The sequence below is a fragment of the Amblyraja radiata genome, chromosome 31 (assembly GCF_010909765.2).
Source record: "Amblyraja radiata isolate CabotCenter1 chromosome 31, sAmbRad1.1.pri, whole genome shotgun sequence".
Lineage (NCBI taxonomy): Eukaryota > Metazoa > Chordata > Chondrichthyes > Rajiformes > Rajidae > Amblyraja > Amblyraja radiata.
The window spans coordinates 18,714,173-18,731,520 of NC_045986.1; the positions used below are offsets into that span (position 1 = coordinate 18,714,173).

The window sequence follows — 17,348 nt, forward strand, 5'->3', positions numbered from 1 at the left end:
AAATGGAGGCAAGGAGAAAAAGGTGTGTTGATGGTGTTGAGGAGTGAAATGTAGAGCCAGAGGCAGTGTTGTAGGTGAAAGATGACAGGGGAAAGGGGGAAACAGGGTGGGATAGTGGATTAAATGAGTGCACACTTGGGGGTGGTAGGGGGATACAGGATAGAGTGGGAGGAAACAACCCTACTGGCCAACAATTCATGCAGTGTGTTGGATAGAATTTGCTCTGTTGGTAACTCTATGATTCCAATGGGTGATATTCATTTGTTATTGTTTTCATTTCCTGATATGATGCTCAACTATAACTGGAGATAACTCCAACAGCAACACATTTAACCAGCTCCTTCGGGAGTGTCAACTTGGACTGGTGACTTTTACTGGCAAAATGCTGTTGGTTTCTTATCTTTCCATCATTTGAAACAAATCAACTTTTTTTGTGACTGTAGGTACAATTCCCCATCCACATGCCCATTTCTAAACATCAACGCGTCAATCTTATATTCTGACCAAATTTCACCAGAGACTTTTTTAACAAATTAAATGCTAATTCTCTATTTGCACGACCAAAATCAGTCACATTTAAGCAATAGGTTTTTACTGAACAGAGTCCAGCTTATTTGTTTCTGCCTCAAGCCCTATGGAATTTAATGATGATGTTCAAAATACTTTCAGCAAAATATTTGCTTTGATTGAAATTCAGTAATAAATCATAAGGCAACTGATTGATGTTTGATGCTGGCAGTTTGTATCTGGAACCGTGTACTTTAAAATTCCCTTCTATTCAGATCGTGTTAAACAAATTGAATGATTAAATTAAAACTAATTCCTTGCACAAAAAGGCACTGGAACCAGTTTGGATGAATAAGATATTACGTGTTTTCCTCTCAGTCAACAGGGGACTGTGTCCCACTGTATAATCCCAAATGAAATCCTGATGGAAGATGTTTCTGAAACACAGCACCCCTTGCATGCGGGCTCAATGGAATGTTGTGTAGGAAGGAACTGCAGATGCTGTTTTAAACCAAAGATAGACACAAAGTGCTGGAGTAACTCAGCGGGATAGGCAGCATCTCTGGAGACACGAAACGTCACCCATTTCTTCTATCCATGGATACTGCCTGTCCCGCTGAGTTACTCCAGCATTTTGTATCTATCTCAATGAAGTATTGCTGGACATGGTGATACTCTACTGGGCTGTTTTGTAAGAAAATAACTTCACTGTTGCTGTTGCACTTCATACATGTGACAATAAAGCAACATGGAATCATTCGGAGAACATAATGACAAAATGGCATTAGTTTTGTGTCCTCATTCACACAATACGGAAGAAAACTGGTGGTTGCTGGGACTCATTGCAATGGAAGTGGAATTGATTTTTAGAGATGGAAGCAGTGGTGTGGGCATTTTAATTTCCTTGTAGCCTATGGCATAACAGTCCTGCTAGAGTTCTGTTCCACTGGACCAATACACTTGGCCTTGGGATTATATTGATCAGCCACAAATACAAAGTAAAAGGATTGTGATTGATGGAGACCTTTTTTCAGACTTTCAAGACATCTCTATAACAGTCTCCACGGCATCTTCTTCAGCCCAGCCAGTATCATGAATGTTGTCCCCCCAGCATAAAAGCAGGCAATGTTGTTGCTTGGTGAAGATTCTTTAAGGTCTCGTAAATTGTGGTCCAGAAAAGAAGCACCAGGACCAGGTTTTGGTGCACAAGTACCACAGAGCACGTGGCAACAGGAGGAACAAACAGGCCACTTTTGACATGAAAGGTGCAACTGGTGGAGTGCAGCAATTCCCTTACAGCATAGAGCAATGCCATTTGTTCATCAAGTATATGCTGCTTCGCAAACTAATCAATCATACATTCATAGGTTCCAGGTGCAGAATGAGGCCACTCCTTGCCTTTTCCCCATAACTCTTGACACCCGTACTAATCAAAAATCCGTCAATCCCCGTCTTAAAAATATCCATTGACTTGGCCTCCACAACCATCTGTGGCAATGAATTCCACAGATTCACTGTCCACAGATTAAAGAGAAGGACTCTGTCACCTTCTCAAGGCATTGAAGAATATTTTGAAATGTGAGGAAACAAAGGAGGAGGCTGGCCATCTCACTGTGCCTGTGCTGGGCTTTGACCAAGCGGTTGACCGAGCTTGAACCATCTCCATGGTCCGCACTCCCCTTCCTAAATCAGCCCTCAGCACTTTTCAGGTTTCAAATTCCCAACAATTTTATGAGTGAGAGACTTCAACCTTAGGTTCCTGCTGGAACTTTATTATGAATTTGTGGCCTTTGATGTGGACGTTGTTGCCAGAGGGAGTCATTTCTCGCCTTTAAAACCTCAGCTCATCTTGAAAGCATTTGCTGGATCATTTGTGAAGCCTTTCAGGGTGTTTTGAGCTTGTGCGAGGCATTATATTAACAAGTCTCTCTTTCTCTCATATTTTCATGTTGTTAGGAGAACAATCTTTGCTTCTCCAATCTCTCCTCATAACCAAAGTCTTTTAAACCTGATTAAATATTGATATTGGGGGAACTCAGCGAGTCAGGCAGCTTCTGTGGAGGGAATGGACAGATGACCCATCAGGAAGTATCCCAATGCTAAACATTGGCCATTTACAATGAAATGTGTTTGACAAGACAACGGGTCACCTCAGCACTGATATTACAATGATAAAATTAAGATAAAAAAAGATAAGATAAAAGTGACATTGGTAGGTAAAAGACAATACTAAATAAAATAATCAACATATATGATGTGTTTATGAGTTCAGAAACCTGATGGCATGATGATAATAACTGTTCTTAAGTCTGGTGGTACGTGCAGCCATGCTCCTGTATCATCTGCCTGACGGTAACAAGGAGAACAGTCTGTGTGCTGGGTGGCTGTGGTCCTTGATGATGTTGTGTGCCTTCCACAGGCACCGCCGGTGGAAAATGTCCTGAATGGCCGGGAGACAGTTGCCAGTGATGAGCTGTGCCGCCTTCACCACTCTCTGTAATGATTAGCGGCTGTGGAACAGCAGAACAGTTCCCGTACCAGTCTGTGATGCAGCCCGTCAGCAGACTCTCGATGATGCAACTGTAGACTATACCTAATTTGAGACCTTTGATAGCATTTTATCAGACCTCAATGTTATATCTTTGATTTGAACATCGTACCCTTTATCCTTTGTCTGTGCACTGTGGACGGCCTGATGCCTTTCATGGTATTCAGATGGTATTGTCTTTTCATTGAATGGATAGTATACAAACAGAGGCTTTTCATTATAACTTGGTACACTTGACCATAATAAACTCACCTAAACTAAAGCAAAATATTGATTTATAATTTTGACACTCTTTAGGGTCCAATGTATAATAGGATACTCAGTGTGTAGAAAGGAACTGCAGATGTAGGCTTACACCGATAATAGACGCAAAATGCTGGAGAAACTCAGTGGGGCAGGCAGCATCTCTGGATGGAAGGAATGGGTGCCGTTTTGGGTCGAGACCCTTCTTCAGATTTGTATTGCATTCAGATTGTGTTGTCTTTGCTTTGATTGGATAGCACGCAAATAAAAGCCTTTCAATATACCTTGGTACACTTGACGATAATAAACTAAAACTAAAACTTGATTTATAACTTTATCACTGTTTAAGGTCTAATGTATAATGCATAATAGGATTCTCAGTACTGGTTTTACATTCCCACACATCTTTATCTTGCAGAATGACCAGCCCGCTTTTGAACAGAAATATCCCCCACTTTGCATCCTTTGCCTCGGTGGATGAATGGCTGGATGTCATTAAAATGGGCCGTTACAAAGACAATTTTGCAGTCGCGGGTTATTTATCACTGGGTCTGGTGATGAGAATGAACACGGAGTAAGTACTGAGAAATGCAGTGATTAATACAGTGAATTATTATGACGGATTTTAACGTTCATTTAGCAGTGAAATGTGCTATCAAATATAATTCTGCACCCATGTCTCCCCTGACAATAAATCATGTTGAGTGTGGGTTTTTGAGACCTCGGTGACAATTTTCTCCATTTGGAAGAAAATGTAAATTGAATCGAATTGAATCGAATAAATTTTATTAGCCAAATATGTATACATACAAGGAATTTGCCTTGGTGCTTTGCTCGCAAGTAACAACACGATATACAGTAGACAATTAAAAATAAAACATTATAATTTAAACATGTGAAGAATGAAATAAAATACCAGAGCACAAGGAGGCTACAGACTTTTGGCTGTTGAGTAGAGCTACTGCTCGTGGAAAAAAAGCTGTTTTTATGCCTGGCTGTGGCAGCTTTGACAGTCCGGAGTCGCCTTGCAGAGGGAAGTGGTTCAAAGAGTTTGTGGCCAGGGTGAGAGGGGTCAGAGATGATCTTACCCGCTCTCTTCCTGGCCCTTGCAGTGTACAGTTTGTCGATGGGGGGGGGAAGGTTGCAGCCAACAACCTTCTCGGCAGATCGAATGATGCGCGGCAGCCTCCGGATGTCATGCTTGGTGGCTGAGGAGGTGAGGACAGACTCTATAATGGCAGTATACAACTGGACCATCAAGGGCCTGTTTCCCTGTATGGCTTTATGATTTAAAGTGAAGGGCGACACGTGGCGTAGCGGTAAAGCCAAGAGCCCAGTTCGATCCTGACTATGGGTGCTGTTTATACAGAGTTTGTACATTCGCCCCCATGACCCACGTGGGTTTTCTCCAAGATGTTTGGTTTCCTCCCACACTCCAAAGACGTACAGGTTTGTAGGACAATTGGCTTTATGTAAATGTAAAATTGTCCCTGGTATGTATAGGTAGTGTTAATGTGTGGGGATTGCTGGCCTGTGTGGGCTCAGTGGGCTGAAGGGCCTGGTTGTTGTATCTCTAAACTAAAATAACTAAAAATATCTTTGGATTTACCCTGGCCTCAGATTCCTGGTGTTGCAGTCGTTTCATGCAGAGATTTAGTTAATAAAGTAAAATCTGTGCAAATTCAAACTAATTCATGCAACTCTGCTCAATCTTCTTTGGTTGGCATGTTATGCGTAACAATAATCAAGGCATAATTAATAAGTAATTATATTTTCTAACAAATTAATACATACATTAATATTCAAGAGGCTCTTAATTTTTGATTAAAAACTGAGAGTAATAAAATGTATTAAATGTGTAATCAACCAAATAATCAACGAAATGCTTTTGTTCCATAATTTCTTTACAATTCACAGTCAGTCTCATTAAATCAGCTTTTCTAAAAAAAAATTAAACCTAAAGTTCTTTGCAGTAAAATTGATTTAATTATCTCCTTCTTCAGGAAAACTGGGGGTTAAAGAGCGATGAATAATTGATTAGTGTGTGCAGGACTATAGTTGAGATAGAGAATTTTATATATGATTTCATAGTTGTTTGTTCCGTGTTTGAATTTTGTAAACACATATTTTAAAAAATATCAGTACTCCACCAAGTTGGGAAGGAAAGTTTGGTGTAGCAAATGAGCTTAGTTTCCTTTAGTTTTTTTAGTTTAGAGATACAGCGCAGACACAGGGCTTTCAGCCCACCGAGTCTGCTCTGGCCAGCGATCGCCCCTTATGCTAACACTATCCTACACACTGGGGACAATTTACAATTCTCACTGAAGCCAATGAACCTGTAAACTTACATGGCTTTGAGTGCCGGAGGGAAACCGGAGCACCCGGAGAAAACCCCACACGGTCCCAGAGAGACAATGGAAACTATGTACCGACAGAACTCATAGTCAGGATCATACCCGGGTCTCTAGGCTGTAAGGCAGCAACTCTACCACTGCACCACTGCCCTCTACTGCAGTAGAGTGCTGGGAGGCAAAGAATTGAGGTGTTGTTGGAAAATATTATTGTTATGAGCCATGTTGGTAAAGCTGATGCCATTATCAATTTACAGATATATTGGTATTTATAATATTAAGATTTACACATGAGTTAAATAGGAACAGTGTATATACACCATGTATATACACCCCATATAGTGTGTGTAAATAGTTTATAGGGAATTAAATCATTCAGATTACTGCATTGACAATTACAAAAAGGAAGAATATTTCTTAGTGGGTAATACAAACACAAATTATTTGATTGGTATATTGCATATATATCCTAAAAGGGAATGTTTAAAGACCAGATACACTATCATGTTTTGCGATTTTAAGGTGGTATACTGACTACGACCTGGTGTGGCATTGCTGCAATGCAAACACATAAGGATACACAGGGAATACAATGAATCCCCTCAAAGCTGAATGATGAATGGAAAGAGAACATGCTGAGGAGGAAAATAGGTTTCAGCCTAAGGGTTTATGCATGGATTCGTTGGACTTTAGAGATACAGCATAGTAAAAGGCCCTTTGGCCCACCGAATCCGCGCCGACCAACGATCACCCCATACACTAGCACTATCCTACACACTAGGCACAATTTACAATTTACACACGCCAATTAATCCACAAACCTGAATGTCTTTGGAGTGTGGGAGGAAACCAGAGCATCTGGAGAAACCCTATGTGGTCACAGGGAGAATGTATAAACTCCATACAGATAGCACCCGTAGTCAGGTGTCGAACCCGGGCCTCTGGCGCTGTAAGGCAGCAACTCTACCACTGCGCCACTGCACCTGCTAATTCATGGAAACTGTTCAATAATTTTCTTTATGGCAGATGGCACAATGGGCTAAGTGTTCGGCTGGCAACCGGAAGGTAGCTGGTTCGAATCCCGCTTGGAGTGCATACTGTCGTTGTGTCCTTGGGCAAGACACTTCACCCACCTTTGCCTGTGTGTGTCCTTGGGCAAGACACTTCACCCACCTTTGCCTGTGTGTGTGGATGTAATTATGTGAAGCACTTTGGGGTCAATGCAAGTTGACTAAAAATGTGCTATATAAATAAAGAAATTTAAATTTAAATTTATTAGAAGAGATACCATCTCCAGTTCATCTCTTCTGCTGTTCCTTCTGCAATGTCTCCCACACACAACACTCTAGAATCAGATGGGCTGGGGGCTTTGCTGATATATGACTCACAGCACCATCCTGCTTCCCCCCATACAAATATACATTGACGCCTCGTCCACCCTGGACTGTTCCTCATATGTGCAACTGGGCAGGGAGCACCTCACTGATTCTGACCATGCCCTCAAACGGTACACACCTTCATCCACATTCCAGTCGGAATGATACTGTCATAAGGTCATAAGGGATAGGAGTAGAATTAGGCTATTCGGCCCATCAAGTCTACTACGCCTTTCAATCATGGCTGATCTATCTCTCCCTCCTAACCCCATTCTCCTGCCTTCTCCCCATAACCTCTGACACCTGTACTAATCAATAATACTAATTAATAATACTATCTCTTTGGCTGTGAGCAGCCCATGCTTCTCCAAATCGCATTCTAAATGGCTTAGATTTCTGTGGGCTAATGTCAGTACCTGCAGATCTAATTAACCAGTTTCAAAGCACTTCCTTAGGCAAGAATATCAAGAATATTTTAATAGCATGGGCACCAGCCACCTTATCGGACGGCACACGCTGCTCTAGTCCTTGAAATAAGCACAATTCCTGAGGAATTAAACTGGAATATTTAAAAACACAACACTTGGCGTTTTACGCACGGCTTACATGCTTGAGAACCTGCGCGTAATTCAAAAACACGTAAATCAAACATATACGCAACTCTGCTGTCAGCAGTAAATTTGAGCGTGTTTTTACAAAAGTACTAGCGCAAAAGTGAAGCTTTGGTATTAAGGGACAAGTGGGTTGGAAACAAATAAACATAGAAAAATAGGTGCAGGAGTAGGCCATTTGGCCATTCAATATGATCATGGCTGATCATCCAAAATCAGTACCCCATTCCTGCTTTTTCACCATAATCCCTTGATTTATTTTGCCCTAAGAGCTAAATCTAACTCTCTCTTAAAAAAAAAAGAATTAATCAAACACATGTAAAATGCAAGGAGCCTGTAATAATTAAAAATAATTCCTTTCGAAATATTGGCAATACCAGACTCTTCGTCATTTATTAAAGGTGATGTTCAAGGGGATAGGATCATTGGCAAATGGAAACAATCTGTTAGAAAAGAACAGGGAATGAGCTTACTCTCAGATTATTGTCCTGGCTCTTTCATTGAACCGATTCAGTCTGGAAGGTTGATATACAAAGTGTTCACAGCCTGATACAGCGGGGATCTGATTCAGATGGAAGAGCTCTTCTTTCGTTGTTGACATAACTTGATTTCTTCATCTGTTCCCTTCTCTGTCTCATCAAATATTTAACGCGTTTCAAAAAAAAAAACCTGCAATGGCTTTGTTCTGCAGTGTTTTCAGATTTGTATTTTTTTCCTCGGTAGAAATGCCTGATGAGACATTTGAAACACCAGGTATATGCTTAAGCCATAATCTTGGCCTCGTTTCTTCTGCTGTCCTGACGCATTATCTCCATGCCTCACGTCATCAAACCTTATGATATCCCTAAGCGAGATTGTTGCCATATCACTGCTTGTTCTTTCTTAGCTGTGGGTCAATATCCTCGGGGAACGTGAATTAAACTGTTGAAACTCATCTCCCTTTGATCATTCTTCAGACGGAAAAGAGACCATCCCTCCATCTGCCCAATCAACATCAATCAATAGTCTGCCTAATCCACATGCACAAAGTGGCCTGTCACGTTGATTGAGATGTTTCTGCCTGTGAGGATGAAATCATTTATCCTTCAACCTAAAGCACTTTAACAACATCTTCCTATTCATTTTTTCTTCTGAATACGGCTAATTAATAAAAACAAAGGCAGACATCAGATAACAATCACTCCTCACAGGAGGGAGAACTTCAATTGCAAAAAAATATCAGGCCGCCATGGTGGCACAGCGGTAGAGTTACTGCCTTACAGCGCCAGAGACCCATGGTTCAATTCTGTCTATGGGTGCTGCCTGTATGGAATTTGTACGTTCTCCCCATGACCTGCGTTGGATTTCTCCATGTGCTCTGGTTTCCTCCCACACTCCACAGACCTACAGGTTTGTAGGCTAAAATTGGCTTCGGTAAAATTGCAAATTGTCCTTAGTGCATGTAGGATAGTGCTAGAGTCCGAGGCTCGATGGTCAACGCAGACTGGGTTGGCCGGAGGGCCTGTGTCCGCACTGTATCTCTAATCTAAACTAAAAACAATCAATGTGCGTGTAAAGATCTTGGATTGGGGAAATCCTTCATTATTAAAGTAACGCCAATGTCAAACAAAACAAAGGTTTCATTAATGTAGGTTTAAAGTCTCCTTGCAAGCTTTCGTGGAATGTTCTTATAAGCTTTGGATATGAAGGATCAGATTTTGAAGTCAGGAGCAAAGGCACACCTCTGACTGTGCTGACAGATGCTCAGAGACGTTTTGCCTGTTTTTTTTAAGGAATCGGTTTGCTGTTGTTACGTGCCTGATTCACCTGGCTGCCTCTACAAGGCATCTGTTGTGTCTGTGATTAGGATAAGACATGGCAAGTCTCTTCAATCAATCAGACTGATCTGCACAGAACTGGAGAGCAGAAATTAGATTCAAATCATGTGCAAAAGTTGAATTAAAGAGAGGGAAGAAAGAGGCAGACAATGCATATAAAGATATTATTTAATTTTGTGGGAATGAAATTTCACACTTGTAATATAAAAACGTCAGGGCCAGTCAATTTCTTTGGCAGTAATTGTGATTTATCACACCATTAAAAGAATTGCTTACTTGGGAATGTGTCAACGGCAACATATTCTGATGTGTTCCATGAGGATCAAACTCCACACCTGGACATGGATATCAGCGCTTAGCCCATTGGCGAGGTACTGCACAGCCACTAAGAAGCCATCTCGAACCACAGCTTCCATACTTCCTATGGAACTGTTCTTGAAGGACTTGCTTTAAACTTGCTTTGGGAGCAGTACGGTGGCATGGCGGTGGAGTTGCTGCCTTACAGCTCCAATGCCCGGGTTAGAACCTGATCACTGGTGCTGTCTCGACGGAGTTTGTACATTCTCCTGGTGACCATGTGGGTTTTCTCCAGCTATCCCCCCACATTCCAAAGACGTGCAGATTTGTAGGTTAATTGGCTTCAGTAAATTGTCCATTGTGGTTAGGATAAAACAAGTAAGAATGGGTGATCGTGGTCGGTGCAGACTCAGTGGGCCGAAGGACCTGTTTACATGTTGTATATCTAAACTAAACCTTGGCTGATGTGAATTTGTAAGGCCTGTTTTGGTATATATCATTTTTGGTGTCCAGCCTGTTACAGATTGATGATAAATGTTACTTTTATGATAAATGTTGCTTTTATGAAATGTATTTATCAAATATGTATATCAACCTCCCGTGAGATGGGAGGAGCTTTGTTACAGTGCTCTTACACCTTGGAAATTTGGGACCTGTGTTGCTGATGGCTTTGGCAATGAATAGAATTGTTCTTTGACTGGAACACGATGTCCAGCGGTTTTTACACTGGTTTTGATACTCCACTTAAAGGATCTAATGGAGTCTGGATGTAATTAAGGTTCACAGTGGTTGTGAACTCTGAGCTCTCTATTGTGAGTGTAAACCTTTCATTCTCTTTCCTCTCTCCCTCTTGTCTTTGCCACCCTCAATCGCAGGGATGTCCGAAGACTTGGAATAACATTAATGGGACATCAGAAGAAGATTCTCAGCAGCATCCAGATCATGAGGACACAACTGATGTGTGCAAATGGACCTGGTATACACGTATAGCCACAAATATGTCATTACAGAATGTACAGTAACTCAAGACTAATGGCACAATGGAAATCAAAATGGCTGCACATCAAACTGTTGCAATCTTGCCTTTAATACAAAAGATAAAGGATTTACAAAAGCAAAAGATGGGTCCTGCCTCCCTCCTGACAGAACATCTTGGAAATGCTACCATCATTACCAATCATGTTATAAAGATCTTCCTTCACGTAGGTGGGTTTCTCTAGAGCCAAGCCATGCCTGGATGAGTTCATGGCCTGTCTCTTCTTTGCTGCATGAAACTGAGCCAGAGATAACCAGGCATGGGCGAGCGTGGACGTAGAACTGGACAAAGTAAGTACTTTGTTGGAACATCGGTAAGGAAGAGACGATCTTGCATTGAGAAAGTGGTCTACAGCGAACTCCCGATTAACACTGCCAGTCACTGTGGAAGTGCCACAGGGTGGCTCTGTCACTTCCCATGGATCGAACTCAATTTCAAGGATGGTGCCCACCTTTTTTGTAAAGTTCTGCAGCAAAGCTCCATTTTAACGTGCAACATCGCCAAGGATGTTAGGACATGAGGAGTTTGGCCGAAGGTTTAAAAATGGTCAACTTACAAAAAAAAAAAAAAGATTTTCTTGTTTATTCTCCACTGAATGAAAGTTTGAACTGTGCAGATCATTTACTGTTTGTTCTTTTGCCTGGTGTTGCAGTTTTAAGGTTTGCGATTCTGGCAGGAAACCGTTTGACCTGCTCAGAAATCAGGATCAGGGTCTAATCAGGCCTGTCCATCTTATCAGTAAATCATATGTATTACATTGTACCCATCTATAAATTGCAGCCTCACCTCCAAATAAAATAACTACACTCTTCTAGACTCCAGAAGACACAAGGTTAGGCTTAATGGTGTAAAAGTCTACTCTGTGCTTGACAGGTTTCAGTTCCTCTGAATCAGTGCTCCAGAATCAAATTCCACAGAGGTTATCCTAAATGATCTCTGGGCCTTGCGAGGAACCGTGCTAATTACACCGCGTATTTGTCCAGTCATCTGCAGAGGTGCTGAGACTGAATGGAATTATCAGGAGCGTTACAGAGTTTGATAGTTTCAGACCTTTTCCACTGTAAAGGGGTTGTCGTTACTTCAGCAAGTTTAATTCCGGCCTTTCAAACTGATTGACAAAATAAGCTCACAGACAAGTTCATCGCTGATGTGCAAGTACTTTCAGTAAGTAGCCAATGTGTCAAAGGTAGACAAGGATGCTGGAGAAACTCAGCGGCTGAGGCAGCAACTATGGAGCGAAGGAATAAGTGACGTTTCAGGTCAAAACCCTTCTTTAGCCAATGTGTCAAAGTCACTCTGAGAAGTATGTCATTATAACCTCAAACCTTCTCTGAAATTTGACATATAGAATACAATATTGGAAGCTGAGCAGTGGATTTTGAGTTTCAAAAGAAACTTTAAGGTTTTGTAATGTTAAACCTGCAAGCAAGGAGTAATACCGAGAGGAAGAGGCATATTTATTGGGTATATTGACTCAAATGTTCGACGGAGACATGTCTTTATCTAAATTTTATTCTTCATATGATGGAGTTAATTTAGGTTTGCTGAACAGAAAGGATATTAGATTTGTAATTTAAATGATCCTGGCTTGTAAAATGCTATATGAATTTGAAAGAAAGGCATGGCTCAGTGGTATAATTCCCCTCTTCCAAGGCCTAAGCTGGAACGTGATGCTTTGAGAGATTCCTAGAGCAATGGAAAAAGGTCTTATATGAATTACAATATTCACTTCAAGCTCATTACACATACCTCACAACGACATGGACCTTTCAATAGTTGCTATTATAAAGTAGAATTTGCGAAATGTAAGAGAAAACTTCTGAACAGCAGGCAGAGAGGGGCATTGTTACCATTGCACACATGTATTTCTTCAGGTTGTGTTATACCCTGCAGTTATTTAACAGTTATTTCTCTACAATGCATCTAACCACAAGAGTGAATAAATTTGTAAAATATGGACTTTTAAGTAGAATACTATAATCTAATGAGTACATTTTATGAACTGTTTGAAACTTGATAACAACACTTGGTAAACGTGTTGCTTCTCCATTAATATCTTGACCTGATAACGTGCTGCGAGGTTAAGGTTGTTAGTCGGCATACAGGCTGCGCTGTGTTTATACTTCCATGCCTCGCTGCCCATTTTCATCAATCTCTTCATTTCACAGTGCCCTGAGAGAAAATTGAAAAATGATAAAGTTTCTGATTGTCCCAGATCTCATTTTCTCCAAGAACTATATTTTCATAGACAGAACCTCGGTCAAACAAGGAACTGACTCAGTTTAAGGAGACATCTTCCAAGTGTTAACCTCCAGTGTTCCATGATCAGTGGGATCCCGATGGGCAATTTATGCTTAGTCACTCTCAGTTCTGAAGACTTGGATTGATATGCCAGTCTCTGTGGGTCATTCAAGGTTCTGTGGAGTTTTGCTGTGGAGATCAAGGTCTGTGCTGGAGATTTCTAACCAACTTCTAAAGACCTCTCTGGAATCGCAGTGGTCACTGCTGACTGCCCAGGTTCTAGCCCCTGTCCCACTTAGGAAACCTGAATGGAAATCTCTGGAGACTTTGCGCCCCACCCAAGGTTTCCGTGCGGCTCCCGGAGGTTTCAGGTGGTTGCCGGAGGTTGCAGGTAGTGGAAGCAGGTTGGGAGACTGACAAAAACCTCCGGGAACCGCACTGAAATCTTGGGTGGGGCGCAAAGTCTCCAGAGGTTTCCGTTCAGGTTTCCTAAGTGGGACAGGGGCATAAGGGTGTTTTGCTGGAGTTCCAGACTCAGAAAGGGTCTTAGCTGTAATTAATGTTGTTGATATTATTCTCTCTGTTTTCTATAGATATTTGAAACCACAAATGTTCCTTTTGGAGATTGTAGTGATTGCTTCAATTGATATCAATATATTATGTGACAATATAAGGCAATAAAGTAGAAATAAAATGCTGATCGCCAGTGGGTCCATATGAACAGTGACGTGGGCTTGGGATGCTGCAAGCCCCATACTTTATACATTTTCTCCATCCCCATTTCCAGCAGAATATAATCAGAAAATGCTGAAATTATTCAGCAGGTCAGGCAGCAACTGTGGATGATAAACTTCCCGGATCCAGAACCTTCTATCGGATCTGGAAAGGGAGAAAATTAATGAATGTTCAGTTGTCGAGAAAGTTAGGGACAGATGGATTGGTCAAAAGGAATATCATTGACAGGATGAGACCTAATGAGTTAATGCGGCAGTTAAGTAGCAGATTAGGCGTCTTTGCCTGCGTATTGTTGCTAATGATAAAGCCGTGGGACATGGCCAGACAAATCAAAATGGGAAGAAAGAATAAATCCAATTTTGGGTAACTTGCTCCTTCTCTTTCTAGAACTAGCCATCTCTGCGTTGTCAGTGCTTATCTCTGCTTTTTCTCTCTCTAATAGTATAGTGTTGCCTGCAGAGCGTGTCACTCAGTCTTACCATTGGCAACACATTGCAAAATGAGGCTTGATATGATCATAACCTCCAATTCAGTCATGTGGTCTCACCCGATCAAAAACACTGTGTTTGTTCTACCTACAGTATCTCTCCCCGAACGTCTCAGCCACTGAAAACTCATTTGTTTTCTCTCTTCACTGTTTCTGCAGAAGGATCGCAAACCCAAACTGTTATCAGTTTCTCTTACCGCAGATGCCATCTGACCCACTGAGTGTTTCCAGCATTTTCTGTTTTTATTTTCATTTTGGATTTGCAGCATCAGCAGTTTTGTTGTGATCCACATCTCTCACTGTCCATGATGTGTACTCACCTCCAGGTCCCCTCGGTATTGCACCTAAATCAAATAGGGGGGGGGAGATAATGAGCATTGCTATCCTGCTCTGAGTTATTAAAGCATAATAACGGGCTAAGAATTCAGAAATTCACCTCAGCTAAGGCAGGTCATTAAAAGTGACAGGAAGTTACACACCATATGATAGAGTGGCTAGAGCTTGGATAGTGGCAGTGGAGAGGATGTTTCCACTAGTGGTAGAGTCTTGGACTAGAGGTCGTTGCCTCAGAATTAAAGGACGTTCTTTTAGGAAGGAGATGAGGAGGAATTTCTTTAGTCAGAGGATGGTGAATCTGTGGAATTCTTTGCCACAGAAAGGCTGTGGAGGCCAAGTCAGTGGGTATATTTAGGGCAGAGATAGATAGATTCTTCATTAGTACGGGATACAGGGGTTATGGAGAGAAGGCAGGAGAATAGGGTTTGGAGGGAGAGATAGATCAGCTTTGATTGAATGGTGTAGACTTGATGGGCCGAATGGCCTCATTCTGCTATCACATGATCTTACGATACTAGCAGGCTAACATATTTTGCACATTTGCCTCATACTTCTCTCTCTTCCATTTTGGCTGAATAAATAATCCAATATGGAGAGCAATTTAATTGGCATAGCCCTTCCTCTGAATCAGCGGGGGAGAGTCATTTCTGAGAAGTCTGTTAAGTATTTATTTGCCAGTGGTTGTGGTTTTCAAACCCTTTGTTTGTGCGATGCTAAACGGTTAAACGACTTCTGTTTTTATCAAATTATAGGTTTATTGACGCAGAGGAATGCTATTAATATTCTGCTTATTAAGATTCACAGCAGCAATGGATAAACTATCATGCTGAACAGCTTCAAATAACATATGCTTTAAAAAGTTGGATCCAACAGGGATCTAATTGAGTTTTGATGCTGAATAAACTTGACAGGTAGGGTCACCCCACAGCTCAAGTTCATGAAAATCTCAGTATTTTCTACAAACTCTGAAGTTAACATTTCTTATTGGATTTGTGGTTTCCATGAATATGTTACACTGCTTCCTGCATTGTATGAAAAAGCCAAACTGAGTGTGTGTGACATGTTACTCGTCCAAATTGAATTTTATTCAATTAATGCAGGACATACAAATGGCTGCTGACCCAGACTGAATGGCCACTTCATAACACTGTGGAAACAAAGTGTCACATAGCATTCAACATTAACCTGAGCATAACCATCAACATCCAATGTTAACATTGGGCATGCTGATGACAGCTCTTGGCTCAGAATTTGATTTTTTTTTTAAACAATTTCATTGAAATTGGTCATTGAATGGCGTGGAACCATCAGGCTGATCCACAGTGACCAGAGAATGGGGGGGAAATCCTTTGTTAACTTACTTATTTCAATTGAAATAGGAAGCACTGGATACACTCAGCAGGCCAGACAAACCCTGCAGAGAGAGAGAGAGGGAGTTAATGGGTTCAGACGATGACTATTCAAAGCCTTCCATTCTTTAAGAAAGAACTGCAGATGCTGGAGAAATCGAAGGTGGACAAAAATGCTGGAGAAACTCAGAGGGTGAGGCAGCATCTAGGGAGTGAAGGAATAGGTAACGTTTCGGATCGAGTCCCTTCTTCAGTCTGAAGAAAGGTCTTCCATTGAATTGACTACCATATTTGAATCCTTTAACAATCATGAAGCACATTAATTCCACAAATGGTGTTAGGATACCCATTCCAAATAATAATATAAAACGGTGGAAATGTTGGATTGTTGCAAGGGGGCAGATTGTGACATGGAGTAAAATTTGATTTTAAGTATTTTGTTTTTTTCTTTTTCTTCTCTCCTAGCTTTTTATTTCCATTGGAGTTGGTTGGGACAGAGATTTAAAAAAAAGCCGTGATTTGGTGTCACATATTATTCAATGTCTCACACAATCCAGACATCCCAGGTAGAGAAGTTAATTCTGGTCACACATACTGTGCACCTCATATTTCGCTCGGGCAGCTTACAACCCAGCGGTATGAATATTGATTTCTCTAATTTCAAGTAGTGTTGTGACCCAAATATGCTCAAACAGACAGAAACGCAAATAAAATCAGTGATCAAGCAGTGATCAGTGATATCTTTATTTCGCTGGGCGGGTGTGGTAAAACTCTTTAAAGTATGCAGATTACAGACTATACAGAGTTCTCATCCCCACACAAAGGGGCAGTGATCTAATTACATCTATATACTCCAATAACCAACGATTCAGCAATACCTTATCTACAGATCATAGCACAACCTCTTGCTTCTTAAGATTGACAGATCCTTAAGATTGACAGCATAAGAAGATTGACAGGTTCTTCTGACAGAGGAAGGGTTAGCCATTTATGGTTATATGAGAAGGTTATGTTTCTGCAGAACAAGCATTTTGGTATTTTCTACATATGACGCACATTATAATCATATAGTCTGAATTCTCTCTCAATGTTTATATTGTAGAGGAGACATTCGTGAAGCTGAGCTTATTATCTCGCTTATGTTATTGGAAAGGGAACATCAACAGTGGGCTAGCTTTGTTAGTGTACTGAAAGCAAAGCTTAGTGCATTTTTGAACGCTTTGCAATTTAATAGAAGACGGTGAAAGCCTATGTTAGTTTCTTTGGAATCCATTTTGTATTTTTAAATCATTATTAACTTCCACAGTAGCCCTTGCATTCTCTCTCTATCCCCATCCCTCCCCCACCCTGGTCATCTTGCTAGTTTTGCTGTGTGTATCCCTTCATTAACACCTCTTCCACAGTGGCATCAGTG

General features: G+C 41.1%; 1 protein-coding gene across 2 annotated transcripts in view; it reads left to right on the forward strand.

The window, feature by feature from the left end:
* The window catches only part of epha8 (EPH receptor A8), a 262,547-nt gene extending 249,795 nt beyond the window's left edge, over positions 1–12,752 (forward strand). For both annotated transcript variants that reach the window (XM_033047998.1, XM_033047999.1), the window contains exons 16-17: positions 3,717–3,872; positions 10,626–12,752. In XM_033047998.1, the coding sequence (XP_032903889.1) occupies positions 3,717–3,872; positions 10,626–10,740 (271 nt within the window). In that variant the 3' untranslated portion in view covers positions 10,741–12,752. The remainder of the gene's footprint in view (positions 1–3,716; positions 3,873–10,625) is intronic.
* The last annotated feature ends 4,596 nt before the right edge of the window (positions 12,753–17,348 follow it).